An 18,904-nucleotide genomic window follows, 5' to 3' on the forward strand; every position below is an offset into this window, starting at 1 on the left:
TCTGTGCTCTTCGATGGCTCTTGTTCACATATGAGCGCGGTGCTTGTGATAGTGGATTGATCCTTTCGAGACACTTTTGGCTTTGGTAAAGGTTTATTTTGGCCTAATCTGTCCATGAAACTTTCTTCCAGCACTCTTCTAGTTAATTTTATGTTTTTTTTTTTGTTTTTTTTGGCTAATTCTAATCTGGCCTTTAGATTCCTGCTGTTGCAGAGCGGTTTGTATCTTGGAGTTTAGCCTCTGTAATTCTGCTCCCAAAGTCTTCTGCACACAGTGACTTCTGACATTTCCACCCCTGCCCACTGGTGAGGCCACATTGTTTTGGGGGTTTTCTGAACAGCACTTTGTCTGCCATCTGCTGCAGATGTGTGGCCCACCTGTGCAGAATTCATTTCTGAGTCTATCAGTGGTTCTTTCATTTTCAGGATTTTCCAAACAGCTGTAATTGATATACCCAGTTTCTGTGCTATCCTTCTTAATGAATTCTTCTGTCCTGTCTAGATTACAGATGAGTCGCTTCTCTGCCATAGTTCTCTGGTCTTCGTAATGATATGTGCAATGAGATTGCACATATCATTATATGTGCAATGAGATGGCTCAAAAATCCAATGAGATGAAAACTAAGGATGAAACCAAGACTATACATATATTCACAATCCACACAATAGGAAACACCTGAGCTACAGTTAACACCCGTCTGTGACAAAACCTTGCATCTGAAAATGGGTGCCAGGTCGCCCCACATGAGGACCACATGAGTCGCCCGCAGGCCTGTTCTAAAAATAGCACAACTCACTAGTGAGCTGCATCTAAAATTTAATTTTATTCTGTTGCTATTTTTTTAAAATCACAAATATGTTTATTATACATGAAGTTTAGATAAGTTTAGGTGAACTCTGACCTACTCTAGCTCAAAGGTCAGTATTGTGCGTGACAAAACAAACTGGTAGCCCTTAGTATGACTCAGTACCCATTACTCAGTAACACATTTCACTCATGTCATACTTTTGGAGTGCTCCATTCCCCTCAGCAACAACTGGTAGGAATGGTGAAGAGTCGAAGGAGACAAAGCAAAGAACCGCACCTTTGATCTAGTCCGATTTAATGTTAAGTGCTTTTCGTAAACTAAGTGGTTACGTCTTTACATGCATTAGTAAGAAATTTACTAATTTATACTGTCTTTTTGTAAAATATTAAATGTAATTTATCATTCCGTGCTTATCCCGCAAACTTGATTCTAACCGCACGTAGCCTACCCTAAACATTTCCCGCGACATGTTGTGTCCAGCCTCTTAGACACGTTTACAGTCTGAAATGAGCATAAAGTAGGCTAGGTTTATGCCTATGTCATATTTGGAGGCTGGTCTGGGATGGGCTGAGTATTCGCAGTAATTTCGCAGTAATGGAGTAAATCCGCCCACTCTCGGTCAGCGCAACACTTCCCTTTTCCTTCCCGAAAACCACAGTGGACAGCTTAAAGCCAGCGAGATAGCCTCTTGCTAGTGTAAGAGCAGAAATGACCATTTCATGGATTTTTTATTCAATTCAATACTAAATTCAAAACTTTAGCGAAGCCGTTCCAAACTTTAATTGGAGCAAAATTAAGGTAAATTGTTCTCTTTGTTGTTGTCAGAGTATGTGTTAGCGTGTCGGTTAGATTAGCTGTTTTACAAAACTGCTCATAATCAGATATACAGGCTAAAGCTACTGTACTGCAATATGAATAGTCAATGTATATGTAGCATAACAAAACTAAAAGTGAACAGCTACATTCAGTATCACTATAGCCTACTATATATAACAAAACTATGTAGCCTATAGCAAAAACTTTGTAGCGTGCTGCACTATAATATCCTATATGCGTCGATATAACAAAACTGAGTAAAAGTAAATACATTATATGATATAATATATGTACTGTGACATGCTAGTCTATACTGTATAACAAACGTTGAGTATAAGCAAATACATTATATACAATAGGCTACTGCAATGTCTATACAGCCTACTATATAACAAAATAAAAAAAGCAAATATATTTTACTGTACTGTAATATATAATAATGTGCCCTGGCTTAGTGTAAAGAACATTATTGAGAGACACATTTATAGAATTACATGACACCATGATGTTCCCCTGTTTATATAATAATAATTGAGGAGGCTATACTTTTGTCCTATTTTGTCTTCTAGATTCAACAACAAACGTCACATCTCCCTCAAACATGCTAGTAAAAATCTTGGTGTTTTTACTTGAGTTAGTTTCACTGTCTTATGGTGAGTCATTTCTATTTTAATTGTCATTGCAATGTTCAACTATACTATACTGTACATTTCCTAGGAAAAGTTTTAGCTGAAATAAGCTTCAGTACCATCTTTCTTTTCAAAATCCATTAACCTCTCCTTAAAACAATCTCATTATCGTCAAGGGTGAATTCAAAGTTTACTTTATTTTATCTTACAAGGATCCCAAGGGGATTATCTAACACTGCTTACTATTATTTCTTTTTTACAGCACGTTTGAATATTTTCAACCTAAATTGCTCCTATGACTATAAAGACACAATGGTTTGCGAGTCAGAGGACTGGCCTTTCAACTGTAGTGCATACAGCTTAGACTTAGTTTCACCACATAAGAAGTAAGTTTTTCCTTTTTCATTTGTTGATAAAACTTTTCAGAAAAAAAGCAGAGATGTTTCTTTGGAGTTGCTTCCACCCTATTGGAAAATCGTATGTGTGGGGGGAAAAGTTTCCTGAGAATTAAAAGTATATTATATCCATGTGTATATCTATATTTCTATGTCTATCCATAATCTACCTATATCTCTGTTCAGTCGATCTATCTTTGTCTCTTCTTGTGATTAACATATTTGTTTTAGACTCTTCTTACATTTGTGATAATATTACTTTATTATATAATTTTTATATACACTGAGTTTTAGGTATTTATTAGTACATATTATTTAAACTTATTGCTGTAGCCTGTCCACTTAGAGTTATGATGCGATGTGTGTTCAGAGATGATCTTCTGCATACCACTGTTGTGCATTTTGTGTTACTGTCACCTTCCTGTAAGCTTCGACCAGTCTGGCCCTCCTCCTCTGACCTCTCTCATTAAAAGTATTTTTGCCTTTTGCTAACTGGATGTTTATTGTTTTTCGCACCAATAATCATTCCACAGTCACTTCATGTGTACATTCATGGACATGGATAGCAGCAGAAACTCAAAATCCCTGTCCAGATGTGGATGCACAATTAAAAAGCTTTTGATGATAAACACTGAAAACTACACAAGAAACCTATTGGAAGGAGGGAGAGTAATAAATACAAAGATTATCACTGCACTTGACAGCAGTGAGTATGATTTAATGTCTAATTCCTGTAATGAATTACTCAGAAGCTGAAATCTCAATGATATTAATGAACTCAGTTGTTCTTTGGACTATTCAAGACCATGGTTATCATCTGGAAAAACTGTAGCAGCAAATATCAGGAGAATCTTTTTAAAAAAAACAGTTTTATAGTGTTGGACACTGCTTTGGTTGTGTGACACAAAAAACATTCAGTATTAAATATCATATAAGATCATCATGTAAGATCTATACGAGTTCATTAACATTGAGAGTTTTGCTGTGTATGCTGTTATACCTGCAGTTGTGCTGTTAACTGTCTCTACCCTGTCCTCTGCAGTCAAGCCTCAAGCTCCTGAGATATTGTCTGTGGTTTTAATGGAGAATGGCAATTACAACATCACATGCAAGACCCATTATGAGCATACCTTCCTGTATGACCAATTGCAGACTCAACTGAAGTACAGAAAGATAGGAGAAGCAGATGCAGTAAGCAAGCTGATACTATATACATAGTATACGCTTCAGTGCTAACTTACTGTATAATTCTCAAATAATTTGATATTCCTCTTCTTTTATAATCTCTGTAATACCAACTCTCTCATGCTAGCTCAGACACAACCTCTGCTTGCTCTCTTAATATTGACTAGCTCTAACATACTAGTTCTAATACTACCTCTCATACTAGCTGTAATATTACCTCTCAAATTCTCCTTTTATACTAGCTCTTTAACACTGACTTTCCCTAATACTAGTTCTCTCATCTAAACTTTATAATTCTAGCTCTCTCATAGTAGCTGTGTCATACACTACCTTGTATAATATTTTGGCCATGTAAGGCAAATTGAAGGAACTTTGTGGTTTTGTAACATACTTGTGTAACCCTCACACAAAAAAAGGCTGTGCATAGTGTGTTTTTCCAATAAGAGATGCCTGCGTCTGTAGGGCTGATTCTTTTTCTTTCTGCAGCCTTGGATGAACATCACTGCCACTCTGCCATCCCAGGAAATACCAGGCAATGTTTTAGAGCCCAGCAGCAAATACATTGTGTTGGCAAGATTATACTCCCCCCTCTACAACAGCCAGTTCAGTGACTGGAGCCAGGAGGTGGAGTGGACTGCCCGTAAGTCAGACACAGGGATTAAGAGAGGTGAGATTCAGACAAAGGGCCAAATGTTGTTACCATGCAGAAATACAGGCAGTATGAAAACAGAGTCCATGTCCTGGTTATCGATCTTGCCCTGGAATGTACAGGGTGCGAATGTTGCAGCTTCCTGTTGACTGTTCTTTTGACAACTGTGAAACATTATTGAACCATTTCCAGCTTTTGATGTCGATAACAAAGACTGTGTTCTCGTCTGATTTTTCCAGCAGTCTCCCATCAGAGTGTGTTGCCGATAATCATCCTTACTGTATTCCTCATCATAATCATCTGTGCTTCTTATTGGTGCTGGACTCGGTAAGAGAAGAGTTCTAATAATTGTTTGATTTACTTGATTTTCTTTTTGAAAATTACTTTTGCTTCAGAGGTACTTATCATCAGTCATTCCATCACTCCCTGTTTCACTAGCATATAAAAAGGTGACATGGTAACAAACATGCAAAATCCCTTTGGCATCCATCAGTATGGAAAAAGCCAAAGAACTAGCAATTCAGAAGAGACAACTGGTAATTGACCGTCTGATAATGGTTACAAAAAAGACATAAATGGTTAAACCTACCACTTAGCACTGTAAGGACTAAGTGGATAACAAATGGGATGGTTGCAAACTTGCCAGGAAGGGGACGTATGCACAGATGGTGAGGGAGATGGTGAGGGAGATGGTAAGGGAGGCCATAAAGAACCTAAGGATCACAGTTAATAATTGCAGAGACTGTTTGCGTCTTGGGGTCAAGTGTCAAAAAGAACCATAAAATGGCACCTCCATACCAACAAACTCTTTGGAAGGGTGGCATGAGCCAAATAAAGAAAAGCAAGCATCCGGAGTTTGCCAAACCTCACTGGAGTAGAGAATGGAAGAGAATGAGTGGTCAGATCAAAATAAATAGATGAATGGTCAGATGGTCTTTTTGCAGTTTTCACTTTAGCTAACCAACTATATTGTCAGCAAGCAAGTTATTTGGCTACGTAACTAGCCGGCTATATATCTAAGATATGATAGTCTATCACAAACAATGCAACTGTAACTTACAGTTTGAGAGAAATAAAGGTTTAGCTAAACACAGATGATTGAACAAGTAAAGAGATAAAGAGACAAATTGCAAAGCGATCAACTCTGCATACTATTGCTTGTCTAGTTAGAAAACAAGACCAGTTTGCTATCAGTAACAACAAGCAAATGAGTTATTACTAGTTAGCTTCCCGAATTTACAAATATCCACCTGAAGCACAACCCTTGCTACTATGTTCATATTGCCTATATTTTATTGTAAGTGGATATTTGTAAATTCGTCACGCTAACTACTTGTAGCGTTGGAAGCTAAGCGGAGAGCCAGGGGCGACCAAAGGTAGAACCTTTTTTAACCGACACGCGAACGTGTCAGTCACTAAATCCCAGGGAGAACCGAAATAGGGATACCCAGCTAGGAACAGGATCTCTCCCGGAACAATGGGAGGAAAGGAAATTAAACAAACCAAACTTAGAAATCGTAAACAGAGAAGTAGCTCAAAAACGGCTAGAGAACGTAAAACAACCCTTAAATAACTAGGGCGATCCAATACTTTGGTACCGTGCCAAATAGCTGGGCACTGAGTGAAAACCAAAAGAAAATACAACCTAGCGAGAAAAGCTAGGCACGAAAATAAAAACCTCGAGGCGCAGCTCGGGACAAAAATGCAAACCAAAATACAACACCGGGGACAACGTCCCTCTACCATCGACTCACACGAGTCCGAAAGAAAAACAAAACCCTTGAGGAAGGCGCCAGCACACACAACACTTCCAGCTGTACGCCTTCCTTACCTTTTAGATATTTCTCCTTTTTAGCAATGAGAGAATTATCCACCAGCACCGTACCTGACTCGTATAGGGTTAGAGTCTACCGGGCGCTTTACCGGCTTTGTGCCAAGGGCGAACGGTTGAACACAAAAGCACAGAAACTAGTCCCTGCTGGTCTTAAATACTCTCCCGGGAGGTAATTCCCCTGGCGTAAACGAGGAACAGGTGGAAACAATAATCCTCGGCCAACTAGTGGCACCAGTGAGAATTACCTCCCACCATGACACTACTGAAAACAAACTGGTATTGTTTTATAACTAGATATGTAGTCTGGATAATAATAAATAGTATACAGAGTTTCAGTGATCACTTGTCTGGAGTGCAATTTGAATAAGCCCCCACGCCATTGACTGTGGCAATTTTCATCCAATGAGCTTGAATTAGGCAGCACAGATGGTGCAGTGGGTAGCACTGCCGCCTCACAGCAAGGAGGTCCTGGGTTCGAATCCCGTGGGTATGAGTGTGTGAGTGAATGGTGTGTGTGCCCTGTGATGGGCTGGCGACCTGTCCCGAGTGTATTCCTGCCTTTTGCCCAATGTATGGTGGGATAGGCTCCAGCCCCCCTGCGACCCTGTTCAGGATAAGCGGGTTAGGATAATGAATGTGCTTTAATTGTTGTACAGCTGTACAATGTTCTGATACAGCGTGATGGCCCGACAAATGTACACTTTGAAACCCGAATTTAAGGACTATAAACACAGGTAGAGGGTGAGCCAACATGTCAGTGAGCCTTTTTCAATGATAGGAAGGGATTTACAATGGTCTTGTAACAATATTTTAACACAAAAATCTTACCTATTGTACCTTTAACTGAAGCTCCTGACCCGTATTCACATGACTGTATGCATTGCACTGCTGCCACACAATTGTCTGATTAGATAATCACATGATGGAAGTAGGTGTAATAAAATAAACATTTTCCTAATAAAGTGCTTGGTGAATGTATTTTAAAAGCGGTCCTGCTTTCCCATGTCCTCTAAACCATTTCCAGTCATCGAGCCAGGTGAGGGGAAGTGAAATTTGTTGTGAAAGTTGTGAAATCTGTAACTTGAGTCAAAGCCTGTGTGACCACGCAAAAGAATCGGTAAAGATAAAGCAAAAACAACACAGCAGCAATATTAACTTGAATGCCCTGTTTTGTCTTCTCATTTTGCAGACTCAAGACCCAGTGGTGGGACACAATTCCAACCCCCTCGAATGAAATAAAATGCATGCTTTCTGGGAATACCAAGGTAAAGGTTATTTTGCCTTGTGGCGCAAGGCCTCCTAGTGCTCCATCGACTTAGGGACACAGCAAGATATATACTCTCAACTGAGATGCTTGTACTAGCTTACTAGCCATACTAATTGAGTTTTCTGTGCCTTCCAGTTTTTTATGTCACAATTCTGCCCTCATGCAGTCGTTACAGGTTTTTACCCCTAAGCTGTATGATCCCTGGCCCATCCGCCCTGACGCCCTGACCATTGGTCACACTGTGGAGAAGTCCTGGTGAGCTGGGTGACATTACTCTGTGTGGGGAATGGGAGAGTGTAAATAACCTTGTACCGTTATGTGGTGTGCCTACTGGGGTCAGCTTTGGACAGACACTTAAGGCCAGTTTGTAGTCCAGCGATAATGTTTATAGTCCAGCGACAGCAACAGACATTGCAGTGTGATCCTGAAAGTTCTATTGTCACGGTAGTTGTCCTTGCCTGTCGTGGGTTGCAGTGACAGAACTGGCCTAACAAATGTCTGATTTGTTTTCGACAGTAGCAGCTCTTAGTGGCTAGCGATGGACTGCCAGTCACTTTGCTGCTACTGCAAACAATCCTTAATTTCGCACATTATCTAAAGGCTCCTGCTTTGTTCCTCTCTCAGGGCTGGTCCAGTGAGGTCAGAATGGGACCGAGACGTTTCGTATGAAAATGTTTGCCCCGGTCAGCCGGCAATAAATAGCGGTGTCGGCATCCGCGAGGACAGTGAGACCGAGCGGTGCTCCTGCAGCTCCTCTCAGTCGGCTTACAGGAACATCCTCTGCCCCAGGTCGCCTGGCCCAGCCTCCCTGGGGTCCTCAGGCTGTGGGGCCCCCAGCCCAGCTGCTCCGCCCGCCCCGAGCTCGGACTCCTGCCCCGTTTGCACTGAACCTGGACTGCTGGAGACTTCCAGTCCACTAGCACATCTGCGCAGAGAACTGCTCGCCCCTGATTTGTTGAGAGGACTTTCCATCATGCCCGCCGACTTTGAGTGGGGCCCACGAGACAGCCCTCCTCCAGCAGAGGGCGCCGATCCGTCCTGCTCCAAGGCGGACACCTTAGATTCTTTACTGCAGAACACCCAAGCTTTCGGCTGTGTGCTCCCCTGCAGCGCAGATGACGGATACGAGTCCTTAGGCGAAGCGATCGGCAGGACTGCTCAGAGCCGGGCTAATTTCCCAGCACACACTCTGGCCCCCTGTGAAGAAGGCTGCCAAGTACTTCAGACCATGGTAGAACACGTAGAACACTCACGTCTAGCACCTTGTGAAGCGGATAAGCCGGCATTTTCAGTGCATGGTCCCGAGAGCTGCATTGGGCAAGTTCAGGCTCGCAAAGGGGGAATACCGGGGAATTCCGTCATCTCGCAGTTCCTGCCAAGAACCGACTCGGAAAGCCCCTCACATTCTGAATTGAATACTCCTTCCAGCCTTCAAATGTTCGTCGACTGTTCCTACCAGAGAGTGTAACAGTGTGCAGTCTCCTGCCCATATTTAGCTCCGGTCAGTAAGCTGGTTACTGATTAACTCATGGTGGTGACTCACATCAGTGGAAAATTCTAAATTTTCATTTCATATCAACTTAAGAGCAGGAAGCATTGGACGTTCAAAAGCATTCATCCACCCCAAAACAAAGACAAAGAAAAGCCATCCTTATGTGTACACTGTTCATCATCCTTCAGGGCTGTAAGATTTGCGAGGTGGTAGAGCAGATGTTTTCATTGTAACATTGTTCACAACTTTATTTTGAGCTGTGCACTATGCCAGGCATTAACTTTGCTGCCAAGTCTGGTGATGACGCTCCCTCCGTAGGAATTTCATGGCCTGATGCCATCTTGAGCATTTTGACACTGATCGCGTGAAAGCCACTTTGTGGTCTGAACCTCTCTATGCTAAGATCTCCACACCCACACATAAAAGTGTATCCAGTCCTGCTATATGAGAATTATATCTAAGATTATTATATCTAAGTCTCTTATGTCTGTGGTGCATACTGAGAAGGTTTTAATTTCTTCTCAGCATGATTACACTTCTCTCTACTCATGTCTGAGCAAGATTCCTTATCATCTGCAGTGAGCTCGAAATTAAGCAGCAAGGCTGCAAACCACGTATACTGCAGTTGCTTTTAAAATGTATTTAAAACCCTTATTCAGCACACTTATGGCCAGGCTTCTTTGAAGCCCGCATTGCTGACCTATTAATAGCACACATTCCACCACACTCCCTTGTATCCTCATCTGAAGACCCCCTGTCACAGGCAAAAAATCTAAAGGGGTTCTTATCTGGGGTTTTACATTTTTTAAATATTTTGTCATTCCCTTAAATCGCGTTTAAAGAGCCATTATTTGATATAACACTGTCATACACATGACATAGCCGCTGTCACAAGATGGCATTACAGATTATGTCAGGTTATGCCAAATGACAACTACCATACATTTATTGATCATTTTAGGACAGTAACATCTGTCATACCAGTTTTATATAATTTGACATAACCTAACATCATCTGTTGTTATGTTTCTGAGTCTGTCTGTTAGTTTATTTGTTTAATTCTTGTAATTTATTTTTCATTATCAAAATGAAATTTCGATTTTATGGTAAATGGTAAATGGTCGGAATTTATATAGCACCTTTATCCAAATTGATGCTTCTCATTCACCCATTCATACACACACTCACACACCGACGGCGATTGGCTGCCATGCAAGGCGCCGACCAGCTCATCAGGAGCATTTGAGGGTTAGGTGTCTTGCCCAGGGACACTTCGACACAGCCTGGGCGGGGGATCGAACCGGTCTAAATTCCAGATTTGACCACCCCTCCAGGTTGATTTATGGCACTGCCGCCTGGTTTCAAATGTATGATTTGGCATAAAAGCAAGGGAGACAGACCAATCTGGGAAGATTGTATTCGACTTCCCACACAACATGTCTTGGGTATGTATGTATTTATGTATGTATGTGTAGCAGGGGAAGACCGTAACCGGCTTCCCGCACAGCACGTTCTATGTATGTGTAGCAACGGAAGATCGTAATTGGCTTCCCATACACGGCATATTCTATACTCTTTGTTTGTGTGTAGCCAACACAGGCTAGGTATGATGATTTACTCTACTTCTATTACGTTTACATTTTTTACATTTTTTTTACATTGTCATTTGGCAGACGCTTTTAATCCAAAGCGATTTACAAGTGCATAGGTTCTACCATAAATCAAAGCATCACATCCAGAACTAGCAAAATACACATGAAATGCTGTTCTAAACATAGTTGTCATCATAAGGATAGGGATATCAGAAAGGAGGGGCAGGGGAAATCAGGAGGGAGGACTAAGGTAGAGTTTGAAAAGGTGGGTTTTGAGTCTGCGTCAAAATATTTGTGTATCTGTAATTGACTATTGTCATTCTAAATCTAATGACCTACCTGTCTGCGAATAAACTATTTTGACTCTAATTCATCTTGTACCTTTTCAGCCTAAATTACAACTGAATACTATACTTGTGGTAGTTCTAAGCTGTGAGGCCAGCAAGTTTCTGTCCATTAAAGGATCGGTGATGCACGGCTCTTGTAATTTGATGGGTGTTACGGCGCTGGTTCCTGTCAAATTAGCTCTAAGGAGCCCAGTTAATGCTACGCCGACCTGGGTTCGCAACTATCATGGCAGGTTTGCATGTATTGTGTTGACTGGACCCTTGTCTGACTGGACTTGTGTTCTCCACCGAACTGAGATTTCAGCAATAATGCTAATCCCGGGAGCATATATTGAGTAATGGTGGCGTAGGTAAGAGTCGAGTGTAATGCGTATGTTTCAAACCCAAATTTCTAAATTATATATCTTAAATGGAGTCAGATAAACGAGTAAAACTATAGTAACCACTAAGCTTACAATATGGCCCCGTTTGAGAACGGAGAATATTAAGAATTGTACTGATCCGTTTCAGGCCAGCCGTAAGCGGGATATGGGGCAGGTCAATCCATATCTGACCCGTGGCAACGGACCCAGTATATTCTTAAACGTAATTGTGCTCTGTTCTTGTACGGAGGATAATAATAACCCTACTAATGTTCTCCCAGCAACACCAGAAGGACAAGCACGCAAAACCCCCTTCGGCCCTCGCTAAATTCCGTCATTGGGTTAGCGTGGGGTTTTACACCTGTCTCTCACTATCACTACGTCTCCTAACTCTATGCAAATGTCCACCGTCTGTATTACGTGTTGGTCTATGTGCATCCAGTCCGCGTTTTCGTTTTGCATACTCCCTGGTCTGGGTCCTCTGAACGGTACCTCACAATCTGTTACGTCATTATGGCGAGGGGTTCAACTGAAGCTTTACCGTAACTGTTTTACCTTGATTACTGGTCTATTACATGGCTATATTCTCGTATATTTTCTTTATTTGTGCTCTTTTGTGCAAAGTGCATGGTGTGGTACTGTATACTGTATATACTGTATATTAAAATGATTTATTATTAAAGTAAAACAGCAGTTACCTGCAGATCTTGGCTGTGCTACGGTGTCATATTCCTTTGGGATAATATGGTAATCTTTACATTGCAATATTGGCATTTGGCAGACACTCTTATCCAGAGCGACATACAGTTGATTAGACTAAGCAGGAGACAATCCTCCCCTGTATCAACGCAACGGCTGTGCGGATATTATGGTGGCTACACCGGGGATCGAACCGCCGACCTTGCGCGTCTCAGGCATGTACCTTGACCACTACGCTACGGCCACCCTTACCTGTGGAAGTGGGGAACGTGGGGCTGCTGGCCATCTCACCCGGCCAAGGCACAAGCTTATCTCCAATCCAATCTGGCCCATGCCAGCACACAATCGGCTGTGTCGCATCAAAAGAGAAGTAAGTAAAAAATCACTTTAGAAAGCAAGGATCACTTCCTGTTAAGAGAAGTTTTGTCAAAAACGAAAAGAAAAAAAAACACAATAACAAATTACACAAAATGTATTTTTTAATTACTTTAAAAGAAAATATACGGCGCTCTGGTCTGCAAGAAAGCAGCTCACACAAAGCAGCGCAGCATTACAGCAATTATGCAAATTACCGGCATTTAAATCTTTTTGAGTCAACGTGCACCATGTAGTCAGGAAAATTCAAGGCAGTACTTAACCTGACTGTGTGTCTGCAAAGTGTAATGCAGTGAGGTCAGGCAAAAGTGTTGAAGAATGTTAGAAAATGAAGCCAAAAAGAACTTCTCTTGACTTACACTCCCAGCAAGGTAATTAATCCAAATTGAAAGGATTAATTTTGAAAAGTCTTTCTAAAAGCCTTTCTGATGGCTTGGCGGCACTCCTGGCTTTTAACGGATGAAAAGTTTACAGTTATTTCTGTAGTCTATCCACAGCACTGTCTGAAGTTGGAAAAGGCCCTACCTGTGCCATACCTTTTCCGTCCAATGGATAATGTGGTAAATGGTTGGCATTTATATCGCGCCTTTATCCAAAGCACTGTACAATTGATGCTTCTCACTCACACTCACACTCACACTCACACTCACACTCACACTCACACTCACACTCACCAACAGCAATTGGCTGCCATGCAAGGCGCCAACCAGCTCGTCAGGAGCACTTAGGTTAAGTGTCTTGCTCAAGGACACTTCAACACATCCCAGGCGGGGGATCGAACCAGTAACCCTCCGACTGCCAGACGACTGCTCTTACGGCCTGAGCCATGTCGCCCCATCAGATGGAGGATTGACTGGCAGTATGAAGACAATCTGAAACGCTGAAATGAGCGGCACAGCGGCACTAGCTTCCGCCATATGATGTTTGCAGGAGTGAATCGGATCTTGTGGGAGTAGATTTGACCGACGTCAAATGAGGAAGGGGGCACACCACTGAGTATCCGCTGAGTGAAAAGGAAAATAGACAGACGTTTGATAGACCAGTGGTACAAGATGACTCTTGTTTTCCAGGAAGTGGATGGAAAAAAACGTAGGTTTATTCATAGCAAGGGGATTTTTTTTCCTGCACTGTCAATGAGCGGATGTTATGTCAGTTCCAGTTTATGACCTATAGGTGTCGTCAGTCTACCTTTCCAGACGTGGCCCATTGTGCGTGTGCTGTCCCTTGTTCGAGTGTAAATATTGGCTCTACGTGCTGCACGTGTTTTGTCATTGGTTCTAGTGTGTTTACCTGCCTTTTCCTTGCATTTAAGTTTGCATGTTCTTCTTTGTGTGGTCTCAGCACTTATTTCCCAGTTTCCTAGCCGTGCATTTCTGTGTACAAGTTTATCGCGTGTTTCTCTCCGTTAAAGTAAAGTCCTTGTGTTCATTTAACATGCCTTGCCTCACGTGCGAGCAGTGTACACGTGGGACGTGCAACAGCTGATGGGATTTAAAACAGCCCATTTGTTTTCTTAAAACGGTCTTTCCGCTGGCAGTCTCTGATGAATGGCTTGGTGGGAGAAGCCCTTGTGGATTGACTTTGATTCTTTACAACACAACATGCACCATTTCTCCTCAGCAAACGATCACCACTGGAACCCTTATTTACTAGAGTTCACCCAGGACTCTTCATTCAGGTAAATTTCTCCCGGAATGTGGGCTTGGCGGTGCTGCACTGTGTCACCCGACATATGTGCGCTCTTCTCCGGCTATTAGCAAATTATTTTACAGATCACAATAAAATGTTCCATGTTAACCGAATTATTATTATTATTATTATTATTATTATTATTATTATTATTATTATTATTATTATTTGAATTTGAAATACTTTGGGCGTGTCTAATTCCAGCCCAAATCTGGAATGTCCGATTCTCTGCAAACGCAGAGGAACCCCACTGGCTGCTTTACACACCACAGTTGGAGAGTACCTTTTCATATGTGACTTTAGCACGCAGTCCACGGCAGCCGATAGGCAGTGCTGGTCCTGCAGTGGCAGTGATGTTCCACCTGAGCTCCATCACAAGATGGATGGATGAGCCTCAATATTCTGCACATGGTTTTTCAGCATTCATTAAACCTGATTAATTACGACTAAAACGGATCCGATGATACATTCATACATTTGGACGGAGCAAAAACCAGGACCATCTCTGGCACTCCAGGACCAGGGTTGCCTACCCCTGCTGTAGAGAAATGAACCGTGGACCCCTGAACCCTCTCGTAGTCTGGAACAACCAGCCTCGGTACCGGCCCGGTCTGGTCCAGATCATGGGGCACCGCAACATGGGGCATTGACAGGACGAGCCACGCAGCAGTAGTACCCCTTTCAAACCCAAAACCCGGGATTGAAATGGGAAATCGAACACTGGTAACCCACGTTTGATCCATTCACGCCACACTTTGGTACAGGCGAGCACCAGGTCCTTGTTATTCACACAACTTGGGTCTATGTCAAGTTGAATGAGGAATTATTACATGTGCCTGATATCCAATTGATTGATCAATTAAAGCAGTCGATTACATAGTTACTGTGACTCACCTCGCCTGGTTTCTTGGATCTGAATCGGTTGCCGGTCAAAACAAAACCCAGCAGACCCCATGGCTCTCCATGACCAGGGTGTCTGGCCCCTGGACGAGTGGCCAAGTCAGCCTTTCGACCCACTATTGCCGAAGCAGCACAAAGTAGCAGCGGTGTCACATTAACCTCCCTTGTCAACTCCTCCCTGTCTTCTGGCTGTTTTCCATCATCTTCTAAGAGGGCCCACATCACTCCGCTGCTAAAAAAGGCTACTCTGGATCCCTCCATCATCCAGAACTACCGCCCGGTATCTCTTCTTCCTTTTCTATTTGAAACAATAGAACAAGCTGCTTCTAGTCAACTTTCTTCTTTCTTTTCTAAGAACAACCTGCTAGACCCCCAGTCTGGCTTCAGATCTGGCCACTCGACAGAGACCGCGCTCCTCTCCGTCAGTGAATCACTCCATGCCGCACGGGCAGCCTCCCTCTCCTCTGTCCTCATTCTTCCAGATCTCTCTGCTGCCTTCGACACTGTGGATCAGTCCATCCACCCTGTGCAAGGAACCTCGGTGTGGTGATGGATAGCAGACTGTCCCTCTCCGAGAACATTGCGGCGGTGACCCGGTCATGCAGGTTCTTCCTATACAACATCCAGAGAATCCGCCCCTTTCTCACTCGACCCAGCTCCTGGTCCAAGCGATGGTTGTGTCCCGCCTGGACTACTGCAACTCCCTCTTGGCTGGCCTCCCAGCGTCCGCCATCAGACCCCTCCAGCTTATCCAGAATGCAGCAGCTCATCTGGTCTTCAACCTTCCCAAATACTCGCGTCACCCCCCTGCTTACTTCCCTCCACTGGCTGCCTGTCATGGCTCGCATCAAATTCAAAACATTGGTGATAGCCTTCCAAGCAGTTAAGAGTTCTGCCCCAGCTTACCTCATCATCTTAAATCATCAGACCCTACACGCCTGCCAGACCTCTTTGTTGGGCCTCCACAGGCCGCTTGGCGCCTCCCCCTCTCCAAACTTTCACCTCCCGCTCACGACTACTGTCTGTTCTGGCTACACTGTCCTGGAACGAACTCCCTGTGGAGGTCAGAACTGTAGAATCTCTTTCCATCTTCAAGCGAGAACTGCAGTTCGACCTCTTCAAGCTGCACCTCTCCCTGTCCCTCCCTACCTCCCTGTAAACCTTAAATGTTGTCTTTCTGTGGTATTTACTTGTGTATTAGGATGTTTAGTTTGGCTAGGTAAGCAGTGTTTGGCTAGTGTGTTGCGGTATTACGATTTAAAAAATCAAATAGGCCCTGGTCCTTATCTTTGTTGTGCAGGTAGCAGTTGAAATTGTAGTTCCCTCTAGGGTCTTTCAGCGCACTTATCCCTGGTTATGGGTATGCACTTTGCACTTTGTTGTACGTCGCTCTGGATAAGAGTGTCTGCCAAATGCCATTAATGTAATGTAATGTAATGTAACAAGTTAAGTTGCGTTATTTTCCATTGTGTATTTAGTGTGCTTCATTAATGATTCAATGGAATCAATCAAAGTCTTACATTTTAAAAATATGAAAACAGGTTTCACAATTATTGGCACCCCAGGTTTAATACTTTGTGCATACACCCCTAGCAAGGTTGACAACCATGAATCTTTTCCTATAATTTGTAATACGGCCAGAAAACACGTTTCGATTGATTTTTTTTTTTTTTTTACCATTCCTCCATGCAGAACTTTAAGAATTATTGATATCCTTGCGTTTCTTCTTATGGGCCCCTCTCTTCAGTTCAAACTACAGGTTTTTGATGCGATTTAAGTCTGGAGACTTAGATGGCCATTGCAGAACATGGATGTTATTTTCAGCAACCATTGCCCCGCTGGACAATCTACCTATGGTGACCAAGTCTTAGCTTCCTAGCAGAGACAACCAGAATTTCTGCCAAAATTTTCAGGTGCTTTGCTGAATCATTTTTTGGTCCCCATTAAGTCAATTACCATCTGTCACTTCTGAATTGACAGTTCTTTATCTTAGCCCTTGCTTACTAACCTTCTAATGCTAGATCAGGATTGGGTAATACTAACATTCTAATCATGTGTTCATGTTACCTTACGTTTCTTGTGCATGTCATTTACTAATTTACTAATGCTAGGGCAGGATAGGTTTATTACTAACGATTACTAATTACCTTGTTAACGTGTCAATCCTCCACACCTGATTTCCATTCTCTTGCTGCTCTCAAACTAATTGTCTACACCTGTCTACACCTGCATATAAGCTCAGTTTCATGTCATGTCTGCCTCCTGTTTGTCAGTGCATCGCTTGAGTGGTTATACCAAGTCATTGTCTACCTGTTACGAGCCAAGCCTGTTTGCTGACCAAAGGTTATTGACTTCTGTTTTGTTGACCATTGCCTGCCTGTACCATGTCTTTGCTCGCACCCTTCTCAGGAATGACAATATAGGGTCATTCCGTGAAAAATCAACCAGAGGCATAGGAGTTGGCCACTCCAATTTTGCCCAAACTTTGTGTAAATGTTCTTTATATATTCAATGAAGCCAATAATTCTGGAACTCATTGTAGGCTATTATGTAGAGATAACAAATTCATTTTTATTTGGCAAGATAATAAGGTCTCAGTTGACACTGAGACCTGGCCTACAGACAATCCTGGTGGATCATCGTATCAGATTTACTTTTAGGTCCAATACTGGCAAACATTCTGCTAGGCTATTATGTACCGAACACAGATCAATACTGAACACAGGCAGAAATCGCATCATTTACCTACTCTGTGTTGTTATCATAACATTCATTCATTCATTCATTCATTCATTCATTCATTATCCTAACCCGCTTATCCTGAACAGGGTCACAGGGGAGCTGGAGCCTATCCCAGCATACATTGGGCGAAAGGTAGGAATACACCCTGGACAGGTTGCCAGTCCATCGCAGGGCACACACACCATTCACTCACACATGCATACCTATGGGCAATTTAGACTCTCCAATCAGCCTAACCTGCATGTCTTTGGACTGTGGGAGGAAACCGGAGTACCTGGAGGAAACCCACGCAAACACAGGGAGAACATGCAAACTCCGCACACAGAGGCCCTGGCCGACAAGGATTTGAACCCAGGACCTCCTTGCTGTGAGGTGGCAGTGCTACCCACTGCACTATCTGTGCCACCCCTTTATAACATTATCATCTGTAATATTTACTGGAGATAAAAAGATGTGATTTTGGTAAAGGCCATTTTTTTCATCTTGAGATCACAATAAAATTATGCCGTGAAAAATGTAGGTGTTTCTCAATATCTGTTCTTGTCCATTTTTGTGTTCTGTAAGTGTTCTAATTGGAGGAGTACTGTGTACATCGAAAGTGCTGATTGGAGGAGAGTTTTATGTTACTGTGAACATCTAGTGTGCTGATTGGAGTAGAGTTTAATCTTACTGTGTCGATAGGATTGGAGGACAGATTTATCTTACTGTGAACATGTAGAATGCTGATTAGAAGAGTTTAATCTTACTGTAAACATACAGATGATTGGAGAGTCCTATAATTCTCACTAATGACAGCCAATAGTCAGCAGCCATTTCAATAGTTTATATTATATTATACTTTTCCTATGAAGAAAACCTGACATTTCTCAGGGTTATGATGGACCTGTATAATACTGTCAGTACTAGCCCTCAACTTGATGCATTAAGCAAATACCCAAAATGTACTATTTAAAATATAGTCATTTGACAAACAGCACTAGTACCTGATGTGAAGTTCATATAATAATTACATCTATGATAAAGCTTAATAATGTTTCAATGTCTCAAGTGTTGGTTACAACATGCTATTAGAGATGTTATGCTGCCACCTTGTGGATTTACCAAATCAGGACAGTTCAACATA

The 18,904-nt window shown here is 42.4% G+C and overlaps 1 protein-coding gene across 3 annotated transcripts; it reads left to right on the forward strand.

Annotated features, from left to right (window-relative positions):
• Positions 1 to 1,403: 1,403 nt before the first annotated feature.
• Positions 1,404 to 12,079, forward strand: LOC133115375 (uncharacterized). 3 transcript variants are annotated; one of them, XM_061225253.1, is made up of 10 exons: positions 1,404 to 1,606; positions 2,194 to 2,277; positions 2,516 to 2,639; positions 3,182 to 3,354; positions 3,691 to 3,839; positions 4,320 to 4,500; positions 4,722 to 4,809; positions 7,506 to 7,581; positions 7,750 to 7,838; positions 8,208 to 12,079. In XM_061225253.1, the coding sequence occupies exons 2-10, from the start codon at positions 2,226 to 2,228 to the stop codon at positions 9,049 to 9,051; spliced, it is 1,776 nt and encodes a 591-aa protein (XP_061081237.1). In that variant the 5' UTR covers positions 1,404 to 1,606; positions 2,194 to 2,225; the 3' UTR covers positions 9,052 to 12,079. The 3 variants fall into 3 exon arrangements, with proteins under 3 accessions (XP_061081237.1, XP_061081238.1, XP_061081239.1); XM_061225254.1 differs by having other exon boundaries at positions 4,725 to 4,809; XM_061225255.1 differs by lacking the exon at positions 3,691 to 3,839.
• The last annotated feature ends 6,825 nt before the right edge of the window (positions 12,080 to 18,904 follow it).

This window comes from Conger conger, chromosome 16 (genome assembly GCF_963514075.1).
Source record: "Conger conger chromosome 16, fConCon1.1, whole genome shotgun sequence".
Taxonomy (NCBI): Eukaryota; Metazoa; Chordata; class Actinopteri; order Anguilliformes; family Congridae; genus Conger; species Conger conger.

Bases quoted from the DNA above. Each gene is read 5' to 3' on its own strand.
- LOC133115375 (XM_061225253.1), top strand. From the start codon at position 2,226: ATGCTAGTAAAAATCTTGGTGTTTTTACTTGAGTTAGTTTCACTGTCT. The intron at 2,640-3,181 runs GTAAGTTTTTCC...ATCATTCCACAG, and splicing joins TTAGTTTCACCACATAAGAA to TCACTTCATGTGTACATTCA. The intron at 7,839-8,207 runs GTGAGCTGGGTG...TTCCTCTCTCAG, and splicing joins CACACTGTGGAGAAGTCCTG to GGCTGGTCCAGTGAGGTCAG.